Source organism: Cygnus atratus, chromosome 5 (genome assembly GCF_013377495.2).
Source record: "Cygnus atratus isolate AKBS03 ecotype Queensland, Australia chromosome 5, CAtr_DNAZoo_HiC_assembly, whole genome shotgun sequence".
NCBI classification, from domain to species: Eukaryota; Metazoa; Chordata; class Aves; order Anseriformes; family Anatidae; genus Cygnus; species Cygnus atratus.
Genome location: NC_066366.1, coordinates 16,417,955 through 16,430,384, shown reverse-complemented (window position 1 = coordinate 16,430,384; position 12,430 = coordinate 16,417,955). Strand labels below are relative to the sequence as shown.

Sequence of the window (12,430 nt, the reverse complement as noted above, 5' to 3'; positions counted from 1 at the left end):
TTCACTGAAATGTGTGAGCTCTGTACACAGTAGCCACGTTGTTCCACTGAAAGAAACAGTGAGAACATGTGAATGAGTGACTGTTGTATCTGAATATTTTCCTAAGGTATCTGCTTTATAGAAAGAAGTGTGTGTCATTCTCTAAATTTAATCAGATTCTATAAAATTGAGCCCCAAATATTTATGTGTGAAATGGCACTGAGCAGTATGTTATGCTCAAAGTAAACAAAATGTGACTCCCTGAAGAAAAAAAAAAAAAAAACAAAAACAGCCAGTCTTTAGTGTCAGGTGATACAACCTCCCACAGAATAAAAAGTTCACTTAACTTTCCAGTCCCTCACTTTCACTGCCTTGCTCTGGAACCAATCATCCTAGCTAATGAGATCCTTAATTAAAATCGGTTTAGCTCTACGTGTTGCATTACATAGGCTGGAGACTGATGTAGCTACACGTATGAAAGAAACATCGTCTGTATACAAAAATTATGCATAAATGCATGCACTTTTTTAAAAAGATGAAAATAATGTCTTATTGGTATCTTCTTCATATTAGAAATATCTTGAGCATTTATGTTGTCTGCTATAGCATATAATGAGGTGCATTTTCCTCTGTACTTCCCAGGTATGGTTTTATAGTGGGGCATATTGCTATCCCACGAATCAATCCCTATCATCTTTGTGCAGCAAATCATACTGGAATTTATAAACTTTCAGCAAATACAACAGGCCGTTATGATGCGTATTGTTACAATGCAACAGGTATGTATATGTTTTATGATGTATTTTAGATATATATCAAATAACAATAATATATGTAATTCCTAAGGTACTTGAATTAGATCTTTTATATTAAATATCATCTGATTTTCAGCTGAGAATAAATACATTTTGTCAGCCTCCAGAAGTGCATCTATAATACCAGCAATGAATTTGACCCATTTGGTCATTAGTGTTTCTCCAACTAAACAATTTGCTGCCTTGGGGACTAACTTAATAGCTTCACAACAGCTCATTACAACTATTTAGTGCAGCAAAACCCCCAACAGTGAATCTAAAAGATCCCAAAATCTATTAAAGGATTTAATAAGAGGGTAGGGCAGGCTGCAGTGACAAGGCATGGGGCTTGGTCGGACAAGCATGCTGACCAACGCCTTTTATAATACTTTCTGTCTGGTTCCTCCTTTGTTCCTCCCATGTCCCCTTAGTCCTTACAATTTCTACAAATTCTGGAAAGCTAGGAGCTGGTGAGGATCATGGTTCTCATTTTCAGTGTATGTGATGCCTCTGGCAAACCGATGTTCAGACATTAGGCAGTTAGGTGGTGATGCAGCCAAGAAGCAGACTGAAGGTTCTGAACTTTGTAATAGTTGGAAATATTTTATTATATTATTAGGAAAATGTAGATAATCTTGTGGCAGATGCTGAAAACAGTATTTCAAGATAAGATCTGGGTTAACTTCAAGTGTCTTGAATTTCAATAGATATTCCCAATGTAAACAGACAGATCATACAGAGCTCAAAGCAAAACTCAGTGATGATCTGAATGGCAGTGACATTCTTGGATTTTGTTCTTGGTGGTCATATCATTAAAAGCCACCTTTGCATTGGCATAGTGTTAGGTGAATCACCAGCCTCTACCATCCAGGGTGGCTCTTCACCTGCTTCAGTAGTGCCCATCCCTACTGGACCTTTATAAACACTTTCAAGTATTATCCCCTTCTGGCACTACAAGCAGGAGGTCACACAGTGGCCCCAAGCCTGACACAGAAGCCCACCAGGGTGAGCAGAGCTCACCAGACCAGGGCACACTCTGCCTGTGCAGAGCCCCCATGGAAGGGATGCAGTCCTTCTAGCTATAGAGGGTTAGAGCTGCCATGACCCTAGGGCTGTGTGTATTGAAATGGCAGAATAAAGCTATTTTCATGGACATTGATTGCAACTGTTTTCTAGAACGGGTATGGAAAAAGGGAATCTCATGGTTAGCCGAGAGAACAATCTGAAGTGCCCCAGCTGGGAAAGAGCAGAAGGAACATAGGTAGATCAGTGAATGAACTTCGATTTGGAAATTATTTTTATATGTCCAGATTTCAAGATGTCTTTCTGTGATTATGTACAGTTGTGGAAATTTTCTGGGAAGTTTTCTGGACTGCCAGATAAGGAATCAAACCAAATGTCATCATCTTCAACTCTAGCTAAAAACATAATGCTTAGAAAAGGACAAGGTGATTTTCAGGAGTATTGGGGAAGTTTTCTAGCTAATTCATTTTGATAAGTCTTTGAATCTAATTTATATTGGTATACACTATACTTTTTCTCAGTTTTCTTTAATTAATATTTTCTCTTTTTCCTTCTTTTTCAGAAACAAGGGACAAAGCATGTGAGCCAATTGAAAGAATAGACACTTCTTTTCTCAATAATCAGAGTGAAATAGGTACTGTATTGATTAGAAAGACTTGCAATTTGTTTCATTTTCAGGATGTTTGTTTGTTTTGTTTTCTTAAAAACAATTGCTATTTTAAAAAAATCATTAATATTACTTAATTTTAAATTAATATTAATGTTAATTAATAAACTAATATTAATCCACAACTGTTTTTCTGTATTTTTTTGGTTCTAGGAATTAAGCTATCATAACTGAAATACAGCTATGTAGCTACAGGGTATTAACAGCTGCCTAATACTCTCTTTCCTACAGTCATTGACAATGAAGATGGCTCACGTTATAATGCAGATGGCACACGTCATAGTGGAGACTCCTCAACCTCAGGTGTGGATGATGAAAATGTAGGTAGTGGATCATCACATGACACAACTCCAGTGGATACCTCCATCAGGAGATCCAGTCCCTCGTATTATGGAAGTGTTACTCCAGTCTCACATCTGTCAGATCATTCTTCTGGAGGAGGTGAAAAGGATTTTCCTGTCAAAAATTCTGGTAAGGATGATGGGTTGCAACTATACCCTCTTTAAAACAACAAAGTGAAGAATTACATAGCTAGGTAAATGACATCATGTAGGAATAGGAAGCACCGTCTCTAGTTTGTATCTCTGGGAAGAGAAAGGAGAAAGGTGTGTCTCTGGACAAAAAAAAAAAAAAAAAAAAAAAAGCTTTCTGAACTTCTACTGCAATATATTGCAGAATGCACAGAGTGATAAAAAAAGTCAAATTTAAATGTTATTAATACCTTCTTATTTTAGGTGATAAAATCAAATTTTAATTTCCTGAAACCTTACCAAATACAAATGCCATACTCATTGCTAGGGCATTCAGCACAGTGACAAATCAGTGAATTTGGGTACCTTGCCTGTATTTTGCTTTCTTGTGAAGGTGATTTGTATTTTATTTCATCTTTTATATTGCCTGCGTAGCTGAAATTATCAGAGGCCTAAAAGACTAGCTCCACTGAACCTAAGGGATACAAACAGAGTTCATCCTCTAAGGGCAGTGATGTTTTACTGTGTGACTTCTGACCACAGGCTTTCTTTCAAGTCACCAATAATTTAACAGTGAAATATAGCAGAAAAAAAAAGGCAAAAAATACAAAATAAAAAAAGAAGAAGCAGTATATTAATGGCACCTTATGCTTTTTTGTCGATATAATTCACATCATGAAAGGTAATTCCTAACATTCTATTCCTGAGCAATTAGGATCAGAGTCATTCTCTCAGGTGTATGCTATGTAGTTCAATTGCTTACCATGACAATTCTTACCAACTCTGCTAATATTCAGAGCTTAATTTTTTGGACTAAAGCTCTGAATATTTCTCAGTAGAAAGGGAAGTACAATTAACTTCACATCTTGCTCTGGGTTCCTTGTACCCTCAGATGATACACAGGTACAATTAGAATTGAATAACATGAAGATTTTGAATAATCATTGCCAGATTTTGCATTACCACTAAAATATATGCTTCTCTTGAAATAATCTATTTTGGTGATACTCTTGCTGTGTTTGTAAATAAAGATATTTGGGGTTGAATTGTGTGAAGAACCTCCTCTATATCTTCCTTCTCCCTTGTGCTAATAAAAGGAGGAATGAAGTTTGCAATATAGAATAGTTGATGTAGTTGTGAGTACTGAGTTGCAGCTCAGATAATGAAATAGTAATCTTTCATCCATCGTTATACAGATGATGAAATTTCTCCTACATCAACTGATATCTCTTTGGTGACGGGATTTAATGATTTCGCCAAAGAAGATGATGAATGGCATCGTGGAAGTACTAGTAAGATTTATGCATTATAATAACTACATCAGTTATAGGTTGTATTAAAACTGCCTTCTTCTTTCAGCAGGGCTTTCTGGTAAGTGGTGAAATATACATTTTCTCCAATTTTGGAAAGACATTGAAAGACACTACTTTCACGACTGATTAATTTAGAAATAAATTTCACTTTCTGGTGAAGTTTTTTTTCACTTATTTAAAGAGATAAAGGGAGCCAAAACATTTGCTTTTTCTTTTCTTCAGTGTTTATACAAGAACTCTGAAAGACTGCTGTTTGGCGTATTCTGTGTTTCCCACTGCCTTTTTATTACATATATTTATGAGGTACCACAAATCGGTGTAATGAATTATCACTCAAAGTCACATTGTTCCTACCTCAGAGTTAGAAAAGGACATTGTCATCAATTTGTGATAAAAGTACATCTGTGATTCTAATATTCTTATGCTTGTGAAAGTGGATAATCCATGTCAAAACCATGGACTCACTCACCTAAACAATGCTATAAGTGGTAGTTCAGTTGCCAACCCACTTGTGTAATGCTAAAATTAATTTTGTTCTTGGTGGTGGCAAGATGCACAAAAACAATTTTGAGCCTGTGATGTCTCTGCAGGCTTTGAAGGCTCAGAAGAACATTAGCCAATTTCTGGGCTGAGTGGGAAAAACAGATGTGATGCTTTTATTGAATAGGTAGTGCACAGCAACTACAGCAAATAAAAACCTCTTGAAGTAATCTTATTTTTTCTTAAAGTGGAACTGTACATGTATTTGCTCGATTTCTTTTGAAGTGATATAGATCTTTGCAACCAACCAAAAAAGAGGAAAAAAAAAAAGGACATAAAAGAAGAACATTTGAATTTCACAGAGGAGATCTATAGAGGCATGATGGGTGGTTGTAGTCAAAAACAATAAAAATGAAAGTTTCTTCCTGCCAACAATTTTTTTTTTCCCACCAGAGAAGCACATGATAGTGATGAGTTTGCTTGGTTGTTTTTTTGGTGCTGACAGATAGTCAAATGGTCTATACAACTTGGAGGGTCAGTGTCCTAGTTACTATATTTAAAAATCACAGCATAGTATAAGAATTATTGTGTATTGTATACAGTTAGCAAAAGCTTTACTAAAATACAAAATCATTCAACAAAGCATCTTGTCACAGAAGATGAGAAGTTTAATAACACCTCTAAATATAAGTGGAAATATATATATATATATCAGCATGATTTTTCCCCAAACCTTGAAAACAAGTAGACAATTTTCTAAGTTTTGTTTCTAGTATGAGTTTTTGCTTCAGAGTATTGCCTGAAATGGGGAAAAAAATCCCATCTGGCAACAGTGGGGAGTTTGTCTGGTTGACACTAATGGTGATTTCACATTTATTTGCTTTTGTATGCTTGTGTGACTTAGTGCTTGCCTATACAGATGTTTATTCACCCACTGCAAAAGACTGTGCAGTTTCTAGGCAGCATTCTAGGAAAGTATTTGGTTTTGCTTTTACAACTTGATTTATCAAATATATTGATTCTAAACATCTATGTCCCTACCTGCTGCTAACAGTTCTCTATCATAGACATAGGTATCCTACAGAAGGAAAGCTAGAGGTGTTGAACATTTAAAAAGATCAAATCAAGTACAGAGATATGTAATAAAACTATCAATGCTGATATATCTGTATTACAGAAGTGATAGCATTGGCATGATTGCTTATTGGTTTGGGGCTGGCAGATTGATTTTCTATGGAAGAAAAGAAAAAAAAAGGTTATGAAAGTACTGCACCTGAGATTTTCTGATAGCTTCAGCTATTGCTTAGCAACATCACTTTAAAACCAGACTCATTTTTTTTTAATGTTACTGTACTATAAGCTAATGAGTAATTTAGCACTTTTTTCACAAGTTAAACATATGCTACACATCTCCATGAGAAGTCATAAAATATTCTGTATCATAGGAGAAAGTTACAAGAAGAAAAAACAAAAAGAGAAATTAAAGTCATGCCCCAGTGTCTAGTATTTGCATTATGCAACAGTGCAGGCTCATTGGAATATCCTGGCCAGAATTTAATTTCCTGGAGAAAAACCCCACTGGCAAGAAAGTAGAAAATTAAGAAGCAAGTAAAAAAAACTTCATCCCATTAGGCACATATCTTCAGATAGATAGGTAAAAACTTACCTGTCTAATTCTATAGTGTATGAATGTTAGACACAAAACCAGTGGCTATCCATCTATACTACACCTTGTTTGTAAACTTAAAGCCTGGTGAAAAGATGCCTACCTTGATCAAAATAAGTCATTGCTATGGGTCTGAAGTAAGAAATTGTTACATCTCCTTGTTTTTCACACTACCCTTTCATTATTGTTCTGACTTTGAACATTATTGGCGATGTTTTCCATCAAGTGCACAGTCCAGATTAATACACTGCAAGCACTTTGCCATTGACATTCTTTATCTCTAAGCTGAAACAAGCTTTTCTTTGTTGCTAACAAGTTATGATTCATCTCCAGATGTGCCATGGATCAGATATCATAAAATTCTGTAGCTGATTGATGAGATACTTCCCTGAGTTATCAGCACTAGTTACTCAAACAATAACTGCGGCTGCTTTTGTTCATCCATATATAGTAGACGCTCCCATGCTGTAGTGGATTTTTCTTTTATTTGGTTTGGAGCATTCTCTAAAAAATGTCATTATTGGGAAAAAAATCTTATGTCCATACTTTGGCTGATTTGATAGGAAAGCATCTGCATTGGTATTTTATATATGGAAGGAAGCCATGTATCCATATTCAAGCATTTCCATATTCAGGTAACTACGTTCTTAATGCTTGCTGTGGAGAGCAGGTAGAGGTGAGAATTTTGCTGTGATTACAAGAAGTCAGATGACAATTCAAGGCAAAGTTTAACAGATGTAGAGATAAATAATAGTGATGCTTCTATTGAATGTTCACTAAAAACACACTCAACTTTGGTTCATCCATAAGAATGGATGCCAGAACAGCAACAGAAACAACTAGTCCCTCCAGTTCAAGAATGTGAATTCAGATGTTTCTAGAAATAATAACACCTAGATAGGAGTCGGATGATGGCTAATAAATATTTTAGTCATTTGATATCTGTGATATAATTTCAGCACACAGTCTCCCATGACACACATTTTAATAGCAGCTTTTCTTCCTGAAATAAACAACATACAGTGGATTCATCTCTTGAGATGTGCTAAAGACAGAAGCTTCTCAGTCTATCATGTTCACCAGTAAGAAATGGAAGTCATCTTAAAGAATGATATCAGACACTCTTTTCTCTATAAAGTCATGTCAATTCCTCAGTATAATCTGAAGTTAAGAGGTACCAGAGTCCTGCAGCTCTGCTCTTCAGTTGTTTTCTTATTAACAATTTTTTGGCACTATCATTTTGATCATTTTTGTGTTCCATCCTAAAGCCCCAAATCTGAGACCACTATTTATTTACTTTTTGGTGTTCTGTTGCTCAGAGATCAGATTTTGAATGTCCAAGTCTCTGATTCTTAAAAACAAGCAAACCATGCTCTCCTTCTGCTCCCAAATGAAACTCCATCTGCACCTGTATTCACAGTTTGAATTTTGTATCTAAAAATTGCCTCTCATTTCTGTGTGAATGCCTTCCTTGGTAAAGGAGGTTTGATGGCTTGGTGTAGAATAGAAATCTTAAGTCTTGAAATTAACAAGGCACAACCCAATCTTGTTGGCTGACTTTTTTCATTTCTGCTGGGCGTGTCTTCAGACCTCTTGGTCTTCTTACAGATCATCCAGATACTCTGCCTGCACTACTTCCTCCACTTTTTAATCAAAGCTGTCTTCACATTACTCTTTTTTCAATCTTTTTCAATAGAAAACTTCACCCCTCTGTAGAGGGGTCCAACAGCTCATCGCATAATTCATATCCTGATGCAGCCCATTAGGGCAAATGGAAGAGACAGATTTCCACTAAACATGTTCTGGTGGTGCAGGACTTGTATATTTTATATTAAATGCTCACTGGTATGTTTCTTTTTTTGTGGGAAAACAAAAGCCACCATAGCAGAATTTTAACAAGACTGGCATTTTGAAAAACCTGTCTTTGATCTTTCATCATTTATATTGCACTCAGATTTATCATGTAATCTTTAGTATTCAAAGTGCCTCTGTCAGATTATTTCCTCATGCCAGTTTGTGAGAATGAACAGATCTGGAAAACAAATTAGATTCATAACATTTACACTGCTATGAGTATTTCACTATTTGTAACTTTTTGTATAGTATTGTTTAATTCTTAATGGATTAAGAGAAGCTTTCTATGGAAGGTGATTGTTTTATACATTTTTCTGACTGAGAAGTTATGTCTTCGTAGAAACATTAGTGGAATTTTTCATGTAATTGTGTGTAATTATGTATAAATTAAATAGAAATATATGTTTACAACTGAAATTATGGAATTCGTTAAGGCTCTTCTAATCAAAATAGCCATACTCAGCCAGAACATATCTGCCAAAAATGTGCACCACAATGGTATTTTTAAGGTTTTTTTGTTTGGTTGTATGGTTGGTTGATTTTTGTTTGCTTGTTCGTTTTTACGCATCACCCACGTATCTGTTATTCTTTTTGACACTGAGCACTGTAATCCTTTATTTCTGATACCAGAGTCAGAGTAGTACTACGTGTAAGGAGTAATTACTGAATGTAAGAAGAGAAAATAATTATTCAGCCAGGGACAGCTTTTCAGAAAGGGAAAATTGGTTAGGTTTTACTGTCATAACAGCTACTCTTTGTAAAAGTGCAGTTCTGAGTTTAAAACAGTACACTTTGTAGTTAACAAGTAAGCAAAAATATAGCTACAGTAAACTGAAGACCATCAATTTATCCTACTAGGTTATTAGAACTTTGACTTCTAGGTATTGCAATTTCTAGTGATTTCTTATATTGTGCAAAAATTGATCGAAAACAGTATCTTAGAGTTCAGTCTTCATGGTATTACTATGAATTCATTTTTCTTTCTCAAAAAGAGTACACAGTATATCTTCTTCTTCAAGATATAGAAGATAGTTTAAATGCTAACAAAAATATTGGTTAGGAAGTATGGGTCAGAATAAAAAAAAAATCAGGGTAGTATTTTGAAGAAGATTTTGTTTTCTTTCATTCAGTATGTTTACAACTTGAAGCACAGCTCTTACTGTAAGCTCTGTTTTTCAGTTGATTGCTTAAAAATGTTATTAGGAGGGAGAAAGGTTAAGTTATCAGCTGGCTTGCTTGAGGGGTTTCATTCTTGGTGTGCATGCTCCTACCAGCTCTGTATGCTTTTTGTCAAAATATTAGGACATATTTCACACACAGTGCATATTTTGATCTCTTGCAGCTATTAAACCTATGCAGAATTCACTGATTTTGCTGGACTATCAGAGCTAGTTACATAATCTTATACTTTAGTAGAGTAATTCAAACTTCTCTTACGCTAAAAAAAAAAAATAAATATTTTTGCTATTAGAGGAATGTAATGATACCACAGGTTCATACATTCCATTTGCACTCCCATCCATCTCAGTGGCATGAGCATGCTCAGGGTGCTGGTGCTGGTGGACTTAACTTTGATGGAGGAAATGTGCCTCTCAAGAAATAACAAGTTCTTGGTTCAATGAACCATGTCCTAACAGCTCCGGGGCCTCATCGTGTTCACCTGGAGAAAACTACCACCCAAACTTGGTGGAATCCGTTTTCAAACGAGTGGTGGTGGTCAAATCCCAGAGAGAAGACACAAGAACCCACGCAGACAACAAGGGGTAAAGAGCATCATGCTAATAGGGTGCTTTGTTTAAGGGCTGAATAATCATAGTTCCAAGGCAGAAAGCTTGAGAAGCATTAAACGGAGGGGGGTTTCAATTGGCAGTACCTTTCTGCTTTTCATTGCAATGTGTTGAAGACAGAAAAGCAAAGTTGACTGTAGGTATGGTAGCAACAAAGCACTTGTTCACATCATTCATGAACTGCATATCTGTGAGGGGTGAATGTGCCAAACATTTTGTAAAGGATGTATTCAAGTCTTTCACTTTTACTTTTTGAAAATACTTTAGACGTAGACTGTTTCAATGAGGAAGACTTATGGGAGAAAGGAAGAGATTGTTTTCTAGTCAGTACCCTATGCTTACTCTGCTAAAATGAGTCAGAGGTCAGTTAGTTCATTGCCTCCACAAGGCACTGCAATATAGCTAACAGCTACTTTAGGGTGGCTTCAGCAGGGCCATGGCAGGGTGACGGATCTCATCTGGGAGGAAGAACCAGTAGGGGATACAGACCGTGGCAAGCATGGTGCTGTTCAGCCTCCTTGGTGGCTGTGGGCTGCATGTAGGGGAGACAGCAAAGCATAACTGCTGCCAGCAGAAGGCCTTACGGGTTAGGGCTTCATGGCAGATTTAACATCACCACAGCAGATGTGACCTCAAGCGGCAATGGTTCAGATGATGAAGACTCTTCGGAGGAGACGACTTACCCTACGGTGTTTCCAGGATGGGACATAAGTGTGGCCAAGAAAGAGTATGCTCCAAGTACTAGTAAGGAACTTCCCTTCTCTTTGGATGTCTTGTTTTGGGTTTGGGGTTTTTGCTTTTTGGCTTTGGGTGTTTGTTTTTTGTTATTATTTTTTTCTTTTTCCCTTTTCTATCCAAGGATCCTCTTCCTTCACCAAATGGGTACCATGTAAAGGGGTAGTTGCTGTTCTGATTGTCTCTTGTTTCAGAGATCTTTCCTGTGCCACAGGAAAAGCTGATGTAGAACTTGTGAGGTTCCAGTCCTTAGAAGGAACTTCTTTCAGTGCTGCTAGAATTTGTATCTTGTTTTCACATACATTGGATTTCTGGGCTTCCCGTGTGGGTCTTTGTGTCCCGAGGAAAAATTCCTTTTTGGAGGGAATTTCCAGCCTGTACACATGATGTTCAAGTACTTATGTTTGCATGCATATATCTATTCGGCCTGCCTAGCGCAGCAGAGGAAAAGGGTGTAAGTCCTGTAATTTCTCTAGAGGAAAATCTATTTCCATCCTTAAATGTCTGTCACAAACTATGGGTCAATACTATTTGAAATGCTGTGTTCTGAGAAAAAGTTGTGCAGGGGTAACATAACAGAGGTAAAGCTGTGTCTCTGCAATGTGCTGATGCCTTCCTCAGAAGTGTTTCTGGTGTGGATTTTGCTGACTCCAGCAGGCTAAGGGGAGTGCATGTGTCTTTCAAGCAGAATGGCCATTCTTCTGAGCCCAGGTCTCTGGCAGTATTGGCTTCACAGGGTTGTCAGAGGAAGCAAAAGCAAAACTAATGGGTGTGCTTTTTTCTGGGTATCCTTTTCACCTGACGTGGATGCTTCTTTCACCTTTTGTGCCTGTTTTTGTGTCAAGTCTTGGTGGATGTTCCGTGTCCTGGAAGTTATCTCGGCCTATCTGTTCTCTCTTGCTGGCACAGCCTGTGAGGAGCTCATTAACCTCGTAGAAGAGCAAGAACAGATCCACGGGGCTTTGCAATGACTCCTCTCAAGGGACCATGTTCTTTCTTGGGACTGCCACTAGTGCTTTCGTCTGGCTAAGCGTCTGAGGAATGTCATGATACCACAGGTTCATACATTCCATTTGCACTCCCATCCATCTCAGTGGCATGAGCATGCTCAGGGTGCTGGTGCTGGTGGATTTGACTTTGATGGAGGAAATGTGCCTCTCAAGAAATAACAAGTTCTTGGTTCAATGAACCATGTCCTAACAGCTCCGGGGCCTCATCGTGTTCACCTGGAGAAAACTACCACCCAAACTTGGTGGAATCCGTTTTCAAACGAGTGGTGGTGGTCAAATCCCAGAGAGAAGACACAAGAACCCACGCAGACAACAAGGGGTAAAGAGCATCGTGCTAATAGGGTGCTTTGTTTAAGGGCTGAATAGTCATAGTTCCAAGGCAGAAAGCTTGAGAAGCATTAAATGGTGGGGGTTTTCAATGGACAGTACATGTTTCTGCTTTTCTGTATTACGTGTTTGAGGAGTGAAAACCTACGTTTTGGTCTCTTTCTCAGAGCCTGTACTTTTGGTAGTGGCAGAGGACACCATTTCACCTGAGGCTAGCAAATATACTGAGTAGGTAGTATACCTCTGAAAAGGAAAACAGTTGAATTTTGAAGATCAGTTAGGTAGTTTCAACCAATGGCAGAGTTGAAAAAAAATATTTCCTTTG

General features: G+C 37.3%; 1 protein-coding gene across 50 annotated transcripts in view; it reads left to right on the top strand.

The window, feature by feature from the left end:
* The window catches only part of CD44 (CD44 molecule (Indian blood group)), a 64,142-nt gene that overhangs the window by 26,007 nt on the left and 25,705 nt on the right, over window positions 1-12,430 (top strand). For 25 of the 50 annotated variants that reach the window (XM_050711195.1, XM_050711192.1, XM_050711194.1 and 22 more), the window contains exons 3-9: window positions 622-758; window positions 2,359-2,430; window positions 2,695-2,934; window positions 4,130-4,225; window positions 9,884-10,009; window positions 10,655-10,777; window positions 11,972-12,097. In XM_050711195.1, coding sequence (XP_050567152.1) covers window positions 622-758; window positions 2,359-2,430; window positions 2,695-2,934; window positions 4,130-4,225; window positions 9,884-10,009; window positions 10,655-10,777; window positions 11,972-12,097 — 920 coding nt within the window. The remainder of the gene's footprint in view (window positions 1-621; window positions 759-2,358; window positions 2,431-2,694; window positions 2,935-4,129; window positions 4,226-9,883; window positions 10,010-10,654; window positions 10,778-11,971; window positions 12,098-12,430) is intronic. The other 25 variants (XM_035552293.2, XM_035552291.2, XM_050711209.1 and 22 more) reach the window with 7 other exon arrangements.